Genomic DNA, 19,775 nt, shown 5'->3' on the forward strand with positions numbered 1-19,775 from the left:
TAAAACAATGTTCATAAAACAATGAACATTGTTTTATTCTATGAACTACTGACATGTCATGTCTCTGAAATTCAAAGCAAAAATTTTATATTTATTTGCAGAAAATGAGAAATGGTGAAAATAACAAAAAAGATGCAATGCTTTAAGATCTCAAATAATGCAAAGAAAACAAGTTGATATTCATTTAGAAACAACAAAACTAATGTTTTAACACAGTTCCGAAATCAATATTTGGTGGAATAACCAGGATGTTTTCAATGGGGTTCAGTGCAGTGGGCTCTTAAATAAAAATAAATAAATAAATAATAATAATAATAATATATATATTTGCAATGTTATGCAGTTATGCTAGCTTGACTTTGACAACCTTAACATGTAGATATGGTGTGGAAATCTGTTTCAGTTCAGTTAGAAAATAAATAATTATTACTAATTTAAAACCCCCTCCAAGGACTCCAAGAAGGGTGGGTAATCTTCTCAAGGAGACTGGTTCCAGAACCAGAGCCATGCGTCGAGGTAAGACTGACTATTTCTAGCCGAAACCTCTCAACCTCACACACCAGCTCCGGCTCCTTCCCCACCAGAGAGGAGACATACCACGTCCCAAGAGCCGAAATGGGTTTTCTCCGTAGGGTGTCTGGGCTCTCCCTTAGAAATAGGGTGAGAAGCTCGGTCATCTGGGAGGGACTCAGAGTAGAGCCACTGCTCCTCATGTCAAGAGGACCCAGTTGAGGCTCAGGCATCTGGTCAGGATGCCTCCTGAACCCCTACATGGTGAGGTGTTCCAGGCACATCCCACCAGGAGGAAAGCCCGGAGAAGACCCAGAACACGCTGGAGGGACTATGTCTCTCGGCTGACCTGGGAACGCCTTGGGATTCCCCCAGAGGAACAAGTGGCTGGGGAGAGGGAAGTCTGGACCTCCCTTCTTAAGCTGCTACCTCCACGACCCAACCCAAGAGGAAGAAAATGGATGGATGAAATGGATGGACAGTTGTAATTACAACTCCCTTACACTTTACGCAAGTTTTTCACTGTTCATTAACATATCCAACCATATGGATATGTTATCCATGTTTGTTCCTAGAGAAGATTGGAAAAATCATTACCTGGACAGTGGTCTCTTCATGGGTCCTGTCTTCTTATGCCGTTTTCATCAGAGCAGAGGTTGAGCTTTTAGATTCAACAGTCTCCTTTGTTCTTTGAGATTAGAGAAATCGTTCCCTAGGACGATTTCTCTTCATGGGTCCAGTCTTTTAATGCCACTTTCATCCAATACAAATGTTTTACTTGTCATATCTGAAGTCCATTCTTCACTTCACTTCCCCTCCCTTTCCACAGTTCAAATGCATCTGTGCTTTCATTCAGACAACACAACTTCCTAGCAGTCTTTGCTGTCAGACGGCGCCTTCAGGTGCGTCTGAGGGTGACAGGATCAATATTAGGTGCTTTTAGACTCAACGGTCTACTTTTCACCTTCTTTGAGATTTGAGAAATCGTTCCCTAGGATGTTTTCTCTTGATGGGTCTAGTCTTCTAATGCCTCTCATCTGAGCAGAAGTTGAGCATTTGGACGCCTCTTTTTCCTCCTTATCGCTCCAACCCTTCTCAATCTGTGCATTTTAGGGTGATTGGAGAAATCGTTCCCTTCATCAGCGTTCTCTCCATCAGACCGACCTGAGTGATCCTTCTGTTTGCTGTGGCCTGATGAGCAAACTACCCCAGCTGGGGAAGTTAGCTCTGAGTTTTGCTGTGAAGTTTGCTTCACAGTTGGGGAAGGTTTGAAGAGATACGTGTCAAATTCATCGTACTCATTCTCATCCTTGTAACTACTGATGTCAAAAGTGACCCCAGGAAGTATCTTGCTAAAAAGCTTTCTCACTCCTATCGTTATCAAATAACCTGCTCCAAACGTCAGGGGAAAAAACATGGTCTTGACTGCAATCTGTTCCATTGTCAAAATATTTGTCCAACACGGTGCTAACAATCAAAGAGCTGCTTGTATATAACCTCCTGTTTGGAGATCCAAGCATTCATAACCTCAGATGTTCTTTGATCTATGTCATAGATCTATGTCATAGATCTTTGACATAGATGAGGTCATAGCTACAATGAGTCTCTGTAGTTCTGGAGGAATGTCTTGCTTCTGATCGTTGCTATGGAAACGGTCAAATCAGTTCTACATGACTCAAACTATTAACCTTTTGCAACTGCATCACTTATTCATTCGAGGCGCCATGACGAACTTCAGAAGGGTATATTTCAGGAGGCTAGGGATTAAAACGGGGATTTTAATGGTTAAATATTAAGTTTAGATTGACAATGGTATATTAAAATCATTAATTTAAGTAGGATTTTTCATCATTATATCAGGTTTAAAATTTTGAATCATACTTGACTTAAAAATATCAAGATAGAGAGATTTCTGTGGTTCCCTTCTGGACCTGTTACCCCATCAACCCGATCTGGAAGACTCACGGTATCTCGCAGTGTCAACATTGCAGCCAGTGGGCTGAGGGAAATACAGCTCCATTTTGTATATGTGTGTGTGTGTGTGTGTATATATATATATATATATATATATATATATATATATATATATATTGTCATAGAACCCCCAAGAATTTAAAACTACTTTCACCCTTGTATAAAATAAAATAATTTTCTCTATTCTCTGCAATAAAAGCTGGATGTGTCATCTTTTACTTGAAAATTTTTATTTTAGAGTAAAAGTCCCTGGGTTTCTAATGTGAGATCACGTTTAGATCATTCATCTGTAACCTCTTTTCTCCCTTTTTGTCAAGTAGAGTCGACCTGCTTTAAAACAAGAATGCTGCAAACGTCTTAGTTGACGTTTCCCCCAAATGTTTGCAGAAACATTAATGTTACTGACTGAATATCCCATCACATGTTTGCTTTTCCAGCGAAGCGGCACTGCTGCTGCTGGATCAGCGAGACGTTTGGGCTTCCGATGACGGATGGCTTGTGTTTGATCTGACCGCTACCAGCACCCTGTGGCAGCTCAGCCCTGAGCAGAACCTGGGACTGCACCTGGTTCTCGCGGACAGGAACGGTCGGTACCAACTGTTACCCTGCACTGCCACCGCAAAGTTTGTATTTATAGAAGGTACCTGGAACCAGAAGTAAAAATTTAAGAAGAATCTGGATAAAAGCTACTTTGCTCATTTTTACGCATTTTCTTGCTTTGGTAATTACAAGAACTGGAACATTATTAGTAGCAGAACCATAGCTGCCAGTTCTGTGTGCAAACACCATTAAACTTTGGTCGATATTACCACTAAAGCCAGTTATAGCAGTTCAAGGGTTTATAAAATAGTTTTCATATGATCTGTGTATTTTTCACATTTACTGTAGAAGAATAATTCCCAGTTTTGTTGGAACTTAGATATGTTTTGCCACATTTAGACAGCTCTTTATACTTTAAAATAAGATTAGGTACCGTTACTATGCAGATGACACACAGCTCTACATTACGTCATCAGGTGACTTCGAACCCATCCATGCACTGAAAAGATGCTTAGAACAAGTCGGTGTGTGGATGTGCCATACAGTTCTGATGCGGAACAAAAACAAAACTGGACTCATTCTCTTTGGATCTGAAGAGGAAAGATAAAGAGTCAGCATGCAGCTTCTATCACAGCCGGAAACTAGCGATCAGCCCTGAAATCTGGGTGTAGTGATTGACTCTGACCTGAACCTTCATCGACACATAAGGACAGTTACAAAGTCGGCCTTCTATCATCTGAAGAACATTTATAGAATCAAAGGTCTAATATCCTATTTAGTGGCACTGATTACTGCAGCAGGACTGCCTAAAAACAGACAGCTGTTGATCAACATATTTGGTGCGTATTTGCTTGATGATTTTGATGGTGGCTTTAACCAATTGGCTACAATGTTTTTTATGATGTGAAGAACTTTGAACTGCCTTGTTGCTGACACGATACAAATACAACTAAACTGGACTTGACTTAAATTTTGCCCTGCAAAGGCCACAAGAGGAATCCCCGAAGAGCTGGGCTGCTGACTGGGAGTGGGCCTAAAGACAAGCAGCCTTTCCTCGTTGTCTTTTTTAAAGTCAAGGCGGTGCGGTTCCGCGGTGCTCGTTCGGCCCCCGCCCAAAAAGGACGGCAGTCAAACCGGTCCAAACAACAGAAGGCTGTCCAAGAAGCACTGAAGGCAGCAGAGGCCGGATCTGGTACTTAAGACTTTAAATATTATGAAGGTCTCCCTGATGTTTAGTGCTAAAACTTTGGTTTTGCATGTTTCAGATACCCTCGGATTATCAAAAGAGGGCTGTAAGAAACACGAGCTGTATGTCAGTTTCAAAGAGTTAGGATGGCAGGTACAAAGCAAAGGATATCATTTTACACACAGTTTTTTTTTGTATGCAGCATCAGTTACTGTGGTTGTGGTTTTCCTCTGATCAGGACTGGATAATAGCGCCGGAGGGCTACGCTGCATATTACTGTGAGGGCGAGTGTGCTTTCCCTCTCAACTCCGACATGAATGCCACCAATCACGCCATCGTGCAAACTCTGGTAAGTCCCAAACAGTCCCTGATCGATGGCACTTTCACAACAGCCTCCACATGCTCAGCAGATTAACTCGTACTTCCTCTAACTGTAGGTGCACTTCATCAACCCGGAGACGGTGCCACAGCCCTGCTGCGCCCCAACGCAGCTCAACGGCATCTCGGTGCTGTACTTTGACGACAGCTCCAACGTCATCCTCAAGAAATACCGTAACATGGTGGTCAGAGCCTGTGGCTGTCATTAACGGTATTTTTTTTTTCTTTTTTTACGTCTTTTGCCCGACTTCTGCAAGTGTAAAAGAATGTCATGAGGCAGAAAGAGGAGAGGCTAGACACAAGAGAAGATGGAGTCTCTGGTCTGCAAACGCTTGTGCCAAAGTGGCGAATCGCTATGACGGGGAGCAGCTACGGCGGACTATGTCTAAAAGGAGAAAACTACAGACTTTTGAAGACTTTTCAAGCACAAACCAAACTTGGAGGAAGTTAACAGTTTGCAGAGATCGGATCTGAAGCATCACATAATGGATTTGCAGCTGAGGGTCCAGTCTTCTGAATGAATCTGGGTTTCCTGGGTCAGGTGTGCGACGTTTGACAGCTGCCCACGCTGCCCAGCCAAAAAATTAGTCACACCAGATCGGCTTTAGCTTCACGGCTCTCGTTCCCTGCATCGTCTGAAAGCTTCCGCAGTTTGTCCAGATTTGCATAACTTTTTCACCTCCATCTTTTGGAGATGATGGGAGAGTCGCACTGCTCTGCGTGTCCAAAGATTCTCTGTTGAGTTGAGGTTTGACCACATGCAACTACTCTTGCACAGTTTGAACCCAATGAATCCTTGGATGATTGTTTTATTTTATTTTTTTAAGGGGACACGGTTTTGTAATTCTAATCCCTTGAGTTTCCTTCCCGTTGTGGGTGTGGAAATGTTTTTACTTTTACAACTGAACATGGCCTTGAGTTGTTTTACGTTTTAACAATTTAATTTCTAAAGAGCTTAAAGCCAGAGGATGTAACTTTTACAAAAATACGGTTTTTCCATATTTGTTATGATCAACCTCTTCACAGTGCTGCTGTTGCTGTGATAATTTAAACAAATATGTAAAAACATCTTTTTATATAAAAGCTACATACTTTAGCTTCAAGTAATCTTTTTTTAATGAAAGAAAACGATCATGATGATTTTTTTCCAAAAATATTTTTTACATAAAAATGATGGTTCTTCTTAATATCAATCCCAATTTTAAAAACACAGAGGACAGTTGTTGACTCCATTTCAGTAGTTCCAGCGGTCATTTGCCTTTGCTTGATACAGGCCCATAATTTGAGCTTCCTGAAGCCGATTGCCATATTTTCCATGATGCGTCGTCTTACATGGTGGTTCAGGAAATGAGATGCTACTCATCGCACTACTGAGGGTAAATAACTTGTCATCTGCTGAAACTTACGATCCACGCTGTAATTATCCGGTGGGAGGCTCTTACCTATTCTCTTTGTTGAGTCCAGTTGATGACATGTTTTCCACCTGGCAGTATAGATGGACAAGGTTGCAGTGATTCATCTTTATAGAGTGTCCATTACCTGTAAACAACAGTTGCCCTGAAGTGTCAAACCAAAGCTGCATTAGTTTAATTTTGCCTGATTAAAAAGGTCAAATGGAAACAGTGGATGCAGGCGGTGTTTTTATCTACAAGAACATTCACACGCGGTCCTTTTGGGTTAGAAATGGCACAAAAACAAAGTACTCAAAGCTAAGTTTAGACAGATTTAATTATGTAACTGGAACCAGCTAAATACCCCACTGGCTCAGAGAGTCGGTGTCACTTCATGTGTGTGTGTTTGCAGAACAACATGGAAAATCTACTGTTGTGCCTGGGTTCTGTGAAGTATTTGTTGAACAAAAAGCTGCAGGTGGTGCCATTTCCTCAGTCAGGAGCTCTCTGCAAGTTAACTTTGCAGAGACGTTCACCAAATGGAAATCATTGGATATCTTTACAAAAGGTCATAGAAAATGGTTAGAAATTATGAAATTGGAGTCCATTTAGATGGATGAATTGGTTTAAATTTTTCTTCTTTTTACATTTCAGCAAATGGCGTTAAGGTTTCAAAAAAGAACATGTTATTAGTGTCAAATCATTCTGTCCAGGTTTGAGCTATTCAAAAATGGACTGATCTCAATCTTAGGCAAAAAAAAAAAATGTTGTGAAAATACTCTTAGTGTGCAGAGATAGACCAATAAAAGCATGGAATAGTTCAATGAATAGTAACTCTTAGATTTTGAATTAGAGATCAGATGCCGACCTGGTGATTTAAAAAAAAAAAAAACACACAAAAAAAATGTAAAATCCCTTTAGAGGTCTTGAATTAGGCCTCAATTTCAACACTGCTGTTTAGTGTCATGCACAGCCATATTTTCTAATGGCTCTTACACTTTGCATAGTTGCATGCAGCAAAAAATGGTCGCAGCTGAAAACGTGATTTAATAACATTTATATTCTTCTGCTGCGTTCACACCAAACGCTTACATTTAAAGTCTACGTGGGATCTAGCACAGTCAAGAGTGTCCAACGTGTTCGATAAATAGGCCGGCAACGGAAAACAACAGCTTGAACAAGTTTGACATGTCTGACACGGAAAACGTTAGGTGTAGAGCAAAATGTCAGCATTCAAAGTGCACAGGCGTCAAACTTGAAGCGTCGGACGCGTTTTTGACGCACGTAACACGCTTGGTGTGAAGTTGTGGTTTTGGTGAGCAGTTGTAGTTTTTGTCCATATCAAAAACTACAACTGCTCGTCAGTGTTTATATTTTCAAAGTGAATCCAGCCCTTTTTATTGCACGTGAATAAAAACTAATCACTTGATATTTCGTCCTACTCCTAACTCAAATGGAATTATTCGCTAAACTCGTCGCTGTTGCATTTTTCCATTTTATATTTATTAGGTCATAAACGCTTTCTTCATCCAGTTCTTGTCAGCTACGAAATGAAGACAGAGATAACTGGGTGCAAATGCTTACAGATGAAGTCACGTGATTCACTCTTTAATTTCACCCCATTAAAAATGATTTGGGTGTTTTTTGTTGTTTTTTTTTTTTTACACAGTTTCAACTTGAAAAAAAAAAACAGAAAAAAAAAATCAAGTATCTCTGCTTGGTGCTTCCATCGTGTCACAACAGCCCACACAAGTCAGAAACACAGATCCTACATTGAAGAGAGAGGTAGAACGAAGCTTTACAAGTGTTGCAGTACAGAATCAGTTGGTTCACAAGTTATTTGGCAGTAGAGAGTTGAACTTCAGTGAAAGACCTGAGAGGCAGAAATCCCATGAAGGAGCAGATATCGTCAGAATCGCAAGAAAAAGGAGTTTAAATCTGAACAGTGCAACTCACCAAGGCAACATCAGTTCATGCTTTGGTTCTCTGTTATCACTTCACGACATATTACATAACCTTTAACCCTGAGAGGGGAGCTCACTGTAGCTGTCCTCTTTAGCTGATACTACTTAAAAGCCAATAAAGATGACAAGTCAAGCACACAAGCGTGATCCAGGAGGTAGAAAGACAAGACGCTGATCACAGCACAAATCCAAAGAAATCCCAGACCTACAGTACCTTACAAGACCGTTCCCACCCCTGAAACTTTTCCGATTTTTGTCACACTACCACCACAAATGCCTTTTCTTAGGAGTGTGTGTGGGGGATCAAAAAGAAATGTTCATGGTTTCCATGTCTTTTTTTTGTTTTGTTTTGTTATTTTTAGAAATAAAACTTTCAGAAGTTTTTGCTACAATTACAACTGAAAGTTTTTTGGGCCATGTCTCTACAATCTTTGCAAATTCTGGACAATTATTCTTATGAGAATAGCTAAAGCTCAGCCAGACTGGCTATGATCAGCAATTTCCAAGTGTTGCCACTGGGGCCAGATTTACAAGGATGTGGGCCCCTGGGCTGCAGCCGGTGTTGGTGCACCAGACCTGGCTCCAGAAGAATTTGCTGGGGGACACAGTAAAACGAGGACTAAATTTAAGCAATAAGACAATGCTGAGTAATTATGCTCAGACTAGCATAAACGTTAGCTCAGATGTTGCAGAAATCTAAACATTTCCTACCTCTGAAGTCGGTTTCTTTAAATGCAAAATAAATCTAATCAAGTAAGAGTAGCAATAGTTCATATTACTTGTAAAAGTAAATGAACCATTTACATTTTAGTAAATAGGAGCACTAAAACTACTCCTATACATTTTTCCCCCTAAAAAAAAGTTAGTTTTCTTTCCACTTCAGTTTTGTGCTACTTTGTATTGATAAGTCACCAGGACAATACTCTGACGTTTGTGGTTTTAATGTGCCAAAGTGTCAAAATGTTCAAAAGGTGTGAATGCTTTTGCAAGGCACCATATATCTTTTGAAAAACCGCATCCCTAGTGGTTGAATCTCACGGGGCCGAACAGTGCCTCCTGCGGGACGCCTTTGTCCCCGTTCCCTGCTCCCCTGAGAGCTCCTTCAGTTCAGGTAGAACCTGGCTGCACGGCGCAGGGTTTGCCTCTGGGGAACTGTGACGTTCCTCGGGTTCTTTGGGGCCAGTTTTTGGCCATGGGGTGTCTGACGGCAGCGGCTCGGGAGCGGAGACGGGCGTGAGGGCCAAGCAGACGTCTCCCACACTGAGCTGGCGGCACTGCAAGCCACAGAGACGGGCCGTCCTCTGGGGGCTGCAGGACGACCAGCCCTGCCCGCGCACAAAGAAAGGGTACTCCACGTACACATCCACCAGCTCCTGAAGGAAGTACGTACACACACACACACACACACACACACACAGAGAAGCCCGTTACACAATAATGTTGCTCTCTTAGAGAGCCAAACTTACCTGCTAGGATGTTACAGATGCAGGTACAGTGATTTAACCCAAACTGCAAATTTGGTTAATGTAGCAATAAATACATTTAACTGAAACAGTTTAAATATTTTAGCAAAATTTACTTAAATTCCATCCAAATTCAACAAGAAATCCTACTTTAAGTAGAAATCCTTGTAAAACCACACAAACCAGCTGTGGTCTCAGGCTGAGATACTTCAAATATCTGGACTGGTGACAGTCACATTTCACTGCAGGAAACACAAAAAGGGACCAGACATTTGAATGATACTGGGAAGCGCAGTTCATGTTAGAAACCGTACTTACGCCACCTGGTGGCAGAAAGAGGAAACTGCCAAAGCTTGCCGTCAGACCCCCAAGCACCAAAATGCTCTAATAGTAGCACTACTTTGTTCTATTTTTACTCAAGTAAAAGTACAAATTATCCGTGCAAGAAATTACTCAAGTGAGAGTGAAAAGGTACTGTGTAAAAAAGCTACTAAAGTACGGAGTAATTGATCAGAAAGTCTGATATCATTTTAAAATGATGTAATCAGACACACAAAAAAATAGTTATGTGCATATTATGGTATTTTAAAGACTAAAATGAAAAGATGTATAAATAACATCATTGTAAAATACTAATTTTAAGCAGAAGAAACACTTAAAATAAAATATATAAATTTTATGAAAACAATATTCACTGTATATTTTATGCATTTATAAATGTCATAGTCGAGCTTACAAACTATTTTTAAAACTAAAAACTTAAAAGTAAACTAAACATATAATGTTTAATCTAAATATTTGTCTTACAAACTAAATATTTAGCTCTATTCAAAAAAATCTAGCTTGCTAAATATTTAGGTTGCTAGCTAAATGTTTAGCTAATGTTTAAATTAGCTTGCCGATAAGCGGAAGTGGACTGTTAAAATAAAAGCTGGGTTTTGAGAACTTTAAATATTTTTCCTGCTGCTGGCGAGACTAAACCGCATGAGTCGTCGCTTGGGTAATACTTTCTTCATTTTTTTAAATCTTAGATTCTTTCACTCTCGATACGTCCAACGTGTTAGCTGAAAACATAGGACCAAACTATTGCTGTTAATTATTTCCCGTCTAACTTTAGAAACGGAGGCAGCTCGTAATTAAAAGTGTAGTTTTTGTGTTCAATTTGGAGAAACCACTTGTAATTTTGGTTGTGCTTAACAATTACATTTGTTCTTGTTTGACTTGTTTATTCCAAACAGCAGCTGTAGTTTCAATTTGCAGTCGGTGTAGAATAACTGTAGGTGGATATCATAGGAGATGCTAGCGGGGTTTGGTTACTAAAATCGACATTTATTGGGAAAGTGTCCATCTGCTTCTTTTGTTGGCTCGTTTTCAAAAACGTAAAAGAACTTGCGATATTTCAGATGATTCATCTTGAAACTGCGATGAAGGGAAAGAGGCTTGACGCGCCGTATAAAAGGACTATTAACAGCTAGTTGTGCGGGGGCCGCCGGCCTCCGTGCATAATAATAACAACCACAGAGTGACTTCCCCTCACCTGGGACTGCTGCTCGTGAAGCAGGATGAGGAGGCGGGAGACGGAGGAGGAGGCGGCCGAGGGGGAGATGCTCTGCACCGTGCAGCAGCTCAGGCGCAGGTCCGGACAGGCCAGAGAGCCGAGCAGGAAGTCCTCGGTTTGCAGGTTCTCCACCCTCCTCAGTCGGCCGTCTCTGAGCTCAATCAGAGACCCGGCGACGAAGTGGGGAAGCAGCCAGGGGAAGCGGTTAGGGCCGGTGGGAGTGGACGGGGGCACCACGGGAGATCTCTGCTTGTTTTCTTTCATGGGAGTGCTTGTGCCGTTTAGGCTGTCGGGGGAAACTCTCCTGAGGGATTGTCCAGATGTAATTTTTGTTGAGTTGAACAACGAACTGTGCTTCAAAGTGTTGTCCTCGTGCGTGGAGTGAGGTAGGTAAGCGCCTCCTTTTTCAGCTCTGTGCAAATCATCAGTTCTTCTTTCTCCTCTCCTGGCGTATGGACCTTTGTGAGGGCCATAGGTTTTGTCTTTTAACACTTTGAGCCTCTCCCTGTCTCCGCTCCCCCTCTGGATGCCCTCGGACACCAGAGACCCCGCGCTGAATCTAGAGACATATTGTGGATATCCGGAGTGGAGAGCCCGTGCTCCGGATAAATGGTTCTGCAGTTGGTACTGATGGGAAAAGTCCCATCCGGGAGGCAGAGGACTGAAGTCTCTCCACTCTGCCCAGCCGTGGTGCTCTCTGAAGGCGGACGGGATGTGCTGTTTGGGCCTGGGAGGGGGTTGTACCTGCATCCAGGGTTGGTACAGGGCCGTGACCCGCCTTGGAACAGGCCGAAACAGACCCGTGTGCTTCGTCTTTAAGTCTGCGTGGCTCTTGTACGGATAGGGCGCCTTGAAGTTTGAGGCGTCGCATTGCAGCAGCTGCTGCTGCTGCTGCTGAGGGGAGCTCACTCTTTGGTCTCTCTTCTTAAACGGGAGGCTGTCCCTGTGTGGGACCAGAGCCGGGCTTGTTGTGAAGCTCATTGCCTCACCTTGCCTGTCATTCACTCCAAGAATACATGGCCTTCTGCAGAGATAGAGCTAGTCCAGAGATCGTGTGTCAGACCCGCCATTAGTCTCTTGGCAACTGTCACACACTCGAGGTCATCGTGATCTAGGCAAAGGAGACAGATATTGATGAGTTTCTTTTAGTCAAGTTTAATTAAATCTCTCCCATAATGGCACAAGAAAGTGCAAGAGCATGTTTAGAGTTTCAAAAATGAATTATTAGTATGTAGGGGAAAAAAACCACGGCATCAACAATACATTGAGAAATTATTTTCTATGTTGCAGCCATGATCCAAAGTATTGTAGTGTTTTATGTGATGAGCCTTGATTACATGAGTTTTAAGACCTTTAGATAGAAAAATCTGAAAAGTGGAAAAAATCAAGTCAATCACAGGTGCAAATCCTCAAAGGTATATCTTGGACAGTCTAGAGACGGTGATTGTTCTAGTTTAGATTTTCAGTGAGAAAAAAAAATCATAAACAAGACAAAAAATTTGAACGTGTCTGCTGATCTTGCCAGCTGGGGACGTCCCAGCAAAGCATGCAGAAACTCAGGAAAATTACAAAAATCCCCACACAGATACGTCTCAGGCTCTGCAGGCCTCGGTGAGTAAACTTAGAGTTCAGGTTCTTGCTAGAAAAACAAACATAAGAATTATGGATTGCTTGGAAGCATTTCATAGGCAAAGAATTTATCTTAACAAAAGATAACACGGCAGCAAAGGGTGAATTTGTAAAGTTGCGTCTGAAACAACTGTAAGACTTGTGGACTCATGTGATTACAAATTGAAAAGGTTTATTGGTGTTGAGAAACAACAACTCCAGAAGAACCTCTTACTAACTGTTAGGCATGGTACTGACAGGGTGATGATCTGGGTTTTGTTAGCTGGTTTACTAAATTAGCCATAATCTCCTTTTGTACAGAAAACAATCTGGAACTATGAGCAAATAAAATACAAATGATTCTGGATGCTTTGTCAGAAAGTCATCCAGAAAAAACACTACAAATCTCAGAAAAAGGAAGAAATGGTGTAAACATGTTTGTACAAATTCCAGTTGCTTTATTATTCGTTTAAATGTGGGAATAATTATTTCCTCCATGCTGGTTTTCTATTTTGTCTGCCCCCACTTTGCTTCAGTAAATATTGGCAGCTTAAAATTGGCACTTGCTCACATCCTGTTGTCATTAAGTTTTATATAATCTCCCGATATGTCAAACTTTGCAAATAAAAGAGGAGATTCTCTTTCCTCCTTCTTGTTAGGAGAGAGAGAACATTCCCCCCCCCCAACCAAAAGTAACACGCGGTTAGATCACTGCCTGTAAATATCCCCCTGACGTGCGAACAATAACTTCACCATCAGCTTCAAATTACAGCTTTCCAACCACAATTTGCTGTTCTGAAAGTTGTTGTTTTTTTTTGATGGACATCTACCAACTCCTTTGCAAAGAAGAAGAAGAAAAAAAAAGAGAAGTTACTATGGTTACAAAGTGCTCCGCAGTGTGGTTGATGAAGGAAAGAGTGCGGAGAGAACAAGGCAGAGTAAAAATGTGGGTAGTGGGTGTGAAGCTAGAGGTCAGATTAGAATTTTTTTCACACCCCTCGAGGTTGAGAAAGTAACATTTTCCAATAGAAAAGAAAAAAGAAAACAACATAAACGTATGGTGGTAAACACACAAGCCCAGGCTGCATCTGAAACACCCATAGATCCCTCTTCATCTACGGTATGCGCTCGCACGGTGAGTCATCTCACTTTGGTGGGATAAATATAAGAACACTGTGGCCAGAAACACCACGGTGTATTACAATCAACAACTGCGTGTCGTGTTTTTAGATAAACTTGGCTAATAGCACTGGGCGTTTTTTGTTTTTTTTACAGCCTGTCAATGCACAGAGCTTGTCTCATTAAGACCTTGTTCACCACCAGGATTGGCTTCACAAGCCTGTTCACACCTGGTGTCAAACTTCAAAATCTCCAGTAAGATTTCAACATAAAGTTGTGCGTAATGATGGAGCGACCGAAAAACGACGTATGCTTTTAAGAAGCGAAAACACGGACAGGTGTGTAATTGTTTTTGCATTTCTTTTTGTGAAGACTTCAGAGGTTCGACTGAGAACATTAGGGAACAAGCAGCATCATGAAGACCAAAGAATAAACCATTCAGGTCTGGAGGAAATTTAAAGCAGAGTCAGGTTATTAAATGTTATCTTGAGCTTTGACTATCTCGCAGAGCTCTGTTCATGGAAAGAGTGTCACTACATGCAGACCTACCATTTTAAAATTTTAAGGTATTTTAAAAAATGTTTTATTTGACCTTTATTTCTACAGGTTGGCTCTATAGCTTCATTACAAATGTGTGCAAAACTTTGTTATTCTGATAATGTCCAAAAAACACAATTTCACAATTGCGGTGTTTTCATTAAATAAGATACACAATTAAAATCAGTCGCGAATAAGTTTGTTTGCGCAATGAGTTTTTAAAAATCATGCTGCGCCACCATTCTCCTATCACTTCCTGTCTTTTTTCTTTTCCACCAGCAGTAGGATCTGGTTGTTGATCATGTGACTCGTGTGATGCAGAAAAAAAGGTTTCTGTTGCAGTTTTGCAAAGTACACTATTTTGAGACAGCCAAAAAAAACTTTGTCGAAAACGGTGTTTTTTGAAATCTGCGTGCTTCTAATTAAACAAATTTATTTCGCAAAACCAATTTGTGCAGTTTTAAGACGAATGAAAACGCAGACATTGAGACCAAGGATCTTACTTACAAGAGAAACCTATTTCGATAAAAAAAAAATCAAAAAAAAAAAATTTACAAACACAGCAGCAATGCAAATGTTTAAGAAATTTGACTCAATTAAATAAGCTAATCAAATATGAGATAAAAGCAAGGGGAAGTTTCATGAGAAATTTTCTCTTTGGGCCGTCCATCCTAACCAACAGCAACAATGAGAAAAGTAACAGAAAACACCCATGGTGGCTCTGGAGGAGCTGCAGAGATCCAACGCTCAGGTAGGATAATCTGTCGGCATGGCAACTATCAGTCATACTCTCTCTAAATCTGGCTTTCATGGACGAGTGGTGAGGATCCATCGCTAGAAAAAAAATATATATATACATTCTCAATACAAGCCACAGAGGGGCTCTGCAAGAAGCTCTTAGGCCTAATGTAAAGTTTAACGTTGCACACAAAGTAAATTCAATCCCATCAATGCCCCCGGACCAGCATGGAGCAACAGTGAACTGTTACATGCATTATGTTGTTTCATACTTTTCTTTTTCAGCTGGTTGGAGTTGATGAGGGCAGCGATGGATAAGGTTACATGTTTGGTAAACCCAGAAGACCATCTGTAGGAGGCTGCTGAACAATTAGACTGAGGTGGGAGTTTACCTTCTACCTGGATGACAAACTGACATGAAGCTAGAACAATGTCAATGTCGAGACCTAAATACAGTTAAGATTTTGCCTCAAGACTTGAAAAATGACATGAACAGACGTTCTTCATCCAATCTGGCTAAACTTTAGCTATTTTGCAAAAGAAAGTGGGCAAACGCTGCAAAAACAAAAATCTTACCAAGCATTTTTGTCTATAGTTTCTAGTGCCAATATCTTGGTGCAACTGCAATAAGGCAAAGCTAACTTGCAAGTACATTTTCAGCAAGAAATAAAAGCCAATGATTCCTTAATATTGACAAAAAAGTACCAGTCACACTGGTAGATTATTTCACTTATAACACAATAAGTCAAACTTATAAAATTGTGTTATAGGTTCTACTTATTACATCTCATCATATGTGAAGTAATCTAGCATGGGTGTGAGTCAGTTTTGTCTCAGTTCAATATATTTGCACTAGAAACTAGGCCAAAAATGTATTATTTCACTACAAAGGTTTTGATGTTGTAGTGAAATATCTGTCTCTTGAAGTGCAAAGCTTGTGTAGAAACCTCATACCGACATGATGCTGTAATTCCAGTGAAAGGTGGCTTTTACAAAGTACTGAAAAACGTAAGTTCGATTGAAAACCTTGTATTATTTTGTATTATTTCTGGGCTGCACAGTGCCTCAGTTGGTAGCACTTTTGCCTTGCAGCAAGAAGGTCATGCATTTAAATCCCAGCAAGGGGTCTTTCTGCATGGAGTTTCTCTCTGGGTACTCCAACTTCATCCCACAGTCCAAAAACATGACTGTTAGGTTAGTTAGTCTCTCTAAATGGTACTGAGCTGTGAGTGCACATCCATGGTGGCCCACTGTGTGACTATGTTGCCCTGTGATGGACTGACGAACCTGTCCAGGATGTACTTTCCCTCTCACCCAATGGCTGCAAGGACAAATGGGTTTTGATAATGGATGGATGAATTATTCCCTCCCATTCACTATCCCAATAAAACACACTTAGTTTAGTTTGTAGTTGAGGCATCAAATAGGAAAAGGTTCTTGGTGTATGACTACTTTTATCAAAGCCCTGTAAGTTTCTGATACGAGTTCTGAATGGGGTGCGTGTGTGTGTGTGTGTGCGTGCGTGTGTGTGTACACTTGTCTACCTATCCTATTTAGGAGCATTTCTGTGACATGTACTAACCCGATGGGTAGGGTTGGGCGATCTGGACTGTCACGTTTCAATACTTGTGATAATGATAAACATGACACTAAGAACTATGTATCACCTTTTCTAGGTAACTATGGCTCTGACTGCATGGCCATCAATCATAACCCCACAAACACATATACTACTCTTGAAAAACGTTTGTAATGCACTTCGTTAGGACATCAGACACATAGAACTGATTTGTACCACTAAGCAGCTCACAGTATCTGCATTTAATCAAATGTCCAAATTTATTGATATTTATTAACACTGATGGAGAAAAATTTAAAAATAATCAATGCTAACAGCTTTAGGCATTTTTAATCATCATTAACTGGAATTTTTTGGTGACAATAAATCAAAAGTTATCACGATAAATGATAAACGATATGATAAATGTCCACCACTACTGATGGGGCCAAAGCTTGGTCCTAAGATGGTGAATCAAATTCTTCAGGGTTAGGGGAGAAGCTAAGGTGTGAATGAAGGTTTGGTTAATGTCAAGGTTAGAAAAAAAATGTCAGTGTTAGCCATAAGTGCGGTGACTAAAATAAATGCAAGTCAATACAAAGTCTTAATGTGAAGAGGAATACAAACTTGTGTGTGATGAGACCGCATCCTCACACAGACGCGTCCCTATGTGAGCAGTCCGTCTCGCACCGTGACAAGTGTTTGTCAGCTGAACGCCTGCAGTTTGCATGTAAATTCATTCAAATAGCACTGCTGTGTGGGCTCCACACTCTCACAGTGCGATCTGCACAGGTATGGTCACATCATGACTTGAAAATGCCAGTGATGTCAGGCTTCTACAGCCTTCTGCATCCATAAGAGGAGACGCTGATCACTACAGCCTGCCTATCTAAGGGAAATGACATGTAAACACAGCAGGGTTTTGTGTGTTTGCTGCCATCGTTCTAAAGCTAATCAGGACTGTGGATGAAACTATTTGCATATCGGTAGTGGCAATATTGCTCTTGGTCAGTTTAATGGTTCCTTCTATGAAGAATTGAGATAACAGAGTTCAGACTCTGGTTGTGACTGTCAGACTCAGTCATTTCAAACACATCACAGTTGTCTTAGTCAAGAAGATGATGCATATATAAACATTATTACATGCATACATAAAAAAAAATCAACTGGTTTTACTTACATGTTGCCTCTTTCACACACCTGTGCCTCTAGTCTTCATGCTGCATGTCCATCAGTCATCCCTCCACACACACCTGTGTGTCCTGTGTCATGCTCACACACTGCAGGTGAGAAAGCAAAATGAGCACAGGCATCCAGACGAGCTCACCAGACACTCCTTCTCTCCTCTCTTTCTTTCTCTCTCTCTCTTCCCTCCTACTCACTTTTACATTTTTGCACTCCCACTCTGCTCACTCACTCAGTCCTGTTAACCTTTCTCAGACAGATTCCCCATCTCTTGCTCTCTTTCTCTCTCTCAGTCTCTCCCGTCTGAACTTGCTCACCCTGTTGCTCTTGAGCCTCTCCTCCGTTCGCAATCAACCCTTCTGTTCTTCGCCGTTGCTGCACGCTCCACGCCGTGCTGTTGTCGGGTGTATAATTAGAGATGAGAGTGTTGTGCAACTCCTCGGCTGATGGTAGGCGTATGATTGCCTGATGGCATTGGCATTGCGCCCTGTTCAGTAAGTTGCTTCAGACTGGGGTGGACACCAACATTCACAAAAAGAAAAAAGAAACAGTGTTTTTGTTCGATTGAACTCCCTTGAATCTTTGTGGCGTAGACGCAACAGACCATTGGAAACCTTTCTTTGAGATTTGTTTTATTCACAATCACAAGATAGCATCTCTTCACATTCATGATTCAAATCTCCACTTTCACTACATAACAAAGGTGCCCTGCTGGATGGAGCTCTGGTGAGGCTTCTGGAGTAGAGTGAACTCACTGTCACGTTTTAGAAACCAGACAATCTGAGTGAGCTTTGTGACATGACTCATAATCCTGTCAGAAAATGAGCAAACTGTGGTCCGAAAGTGATGGAGACGGTCAGTGACAACACTCAGCTAGACGGTTGTATCTTCTTGGCCCAATCGTGCCAAAAAGATACAGTCCATACTGTCTCACAAGTTTATGATGTAAAGGACTTGGAACTGCCTTGTTGCTGAAATGTGTTATGCAAATAAACTTGACTTGACTACACCACCTCCAGCTGTCTGACATAATGGTATCAATACTTTCATGTTGCTACACCAAATTCTGACCAAACCATCTGAATATTGAACCTGAAAAAGCTAAACTCCTTTCATCTCCATTCTGAAGCACGGTTTAAGGAACAGAGACTTCGTCATGCCTAAATGCATTGAGTTGGTGCAACATGGTTGCTGTGCGCGTTAAGAATCGCCAGAAAATCTCTACCCAACGAATTTGGTGTGTGATGACATTGACCTGCCGATCGTTTCTCCTGCTGTAACTCACTTCCTGCTTTTCTCTCACTGGTGGGACTTCTGTGAATTAATATTGTTTCATGAGTGAATAAGTGAGAAAGTCCTTCAGACTGCTTTTGTTGAAATCACTGAAAGGTTGACATCAAAGACTCCAAACAAGCTGCAGTTGAAAAAAAAAGGAAAAAACCCTGAAAGAAAGCCCTTTCATGGCGGTGCAGGAAACTCGCTGTTTGTTTTATCTCGTAGAAGAAAGAGGACATGTCTTTTGCTCCGCCAGCCTCTGTCTCAGCTATTGATTTTGCAGGGCCTCAGCAGGTGAACCCCCAGTCATGAGAAAGCCCACGCACGATTTATTATGTGGTGAAGAGGATTTCTCACTTTGACTCACACCGTGCTTCCTCTGCCCACTCTCTCTTTCTGTGCCTCTTTTCTTCAGTTCTCTGGTTCTTGTCTACTGATGAATACACGCGCGCGCGCACGCACACACACACACACACACACACACACACACAAGGTTGGTGGAGGTTCATGGCAATGGTGAGAGCTTGCATTGCATGCCTTTGCCACGATTAGCATATTTAGGCTGAACCACAGTAACCGGTGACATTTACAACCAATGTGTTTTTATTGATAGAAATCGCCAGTCACTCCCACCACTTCCCAACTGCTGCACAACAGCTTGTATTTGCAGTTTCACTTTGCAGCTTGGAACACAGACCAAAGTGAGAGTTTCACTAGTGATTCTTTATTTCCCTATGCTGTGGCAGGGACAGGTTTGTTGTTCTCATACCAGACAAAAGGAGCTTGTTTTA

The 19,775-nt window shown here is 41.3% G+C and overlaps 2 protein-coding genes across 4 annotated transcripts in view; one reads left to right on the plus strand and one right to left on the minus strand.

Moving 5' to 3' along the window:
- LOC103145797 (bone morphogenetic protein 7-like) overlaps positions 1-5,574 on the plus strand; it is a 15,563-nt gene extending 9,989 nt beyond the window's left edge. The window contains exons 3-7 of the mRNA XM_007563386.2: positions 2,922-3,070; positions 4,010-4,216; positions 4,290-4,363; positions 4,449-4,559; positions 4,648-5,574. Coding sequence (XP_007563448.1) covers positions 2,922-3,070; positions 4,010-4,216; positions 4,290-4,363; positions 4,449-4,559; positions 4,648-4,797 — 691 coding nt within the window. The 3' untranslated portion in view covers positions 4,798-5,574. The remainder of the gene's footprint in view (positions 1-2,921; positions 3,071-4,009; positions 4,217-4,289; positions 4,364-4,448; positions 4,560-4,647) is intronic.
- A 1,976-nt stretch (positions 5,575-7,550) lies between these two features.
- On the minus strand, positions 7,551-18,132 carry LOC103145798 (uncharacterized). Of its 3 annotated transcripts, XM_007563387.2 has the most exons (4): positions 18,027-18,132; positions 17,705-17,804; positions 10,944-12,075; positions 7,551-9,316 (listed from the first exon to the last, which is right to left on the minus strand). In XM_007563387.2, the coding sequence occupies exons 3-4, from the start codon at positions 11,943-11,945 to the stop codon at positions 8,978-8,980; spliced, it is 1,341 nt and encodes a 446-aa protein (XP_007563449.1). In that variant the 5' UTR covers positions 11,946-12,075; positions 17,705-17,804; positions 18,027-18,132; the 3' UTR covers positions 7,551-8,977. The 3 variants fall into 3 exon arrangements, with proteins under 3 accessions (XP_007563449.1, XP_016532565.1, XP_016532563.1); XM_016677079.1 differs by lacking the exon at positions 17,705-17,804; XM_016677077.1 differs by lacking the exon at positions 18,027-18,132 and having other exon boundaries at positions 17,705-18,017.
- Between the last annotated feature and the right edge of the window lie 1,643 nt (positions 18,133-19,775).

Source organism: Poecilia formosa, unplaced genomic scaffold (assembly GCF_000485575.1).
Source record: "Poecilia formosa unplaced genomic scaffold, Poecilia_formosa-5.1.2 Scaffold147, whole genome shotgun sequence".
In the NCBI taxonomy this organism is placed as follows: domain Eukaryota; kingdom Metazoa; phylum Chordata; class Actinopteri; order Cyprinodontiformes; family Poeciliidae; genus Poecilia; species Poecilia formosa.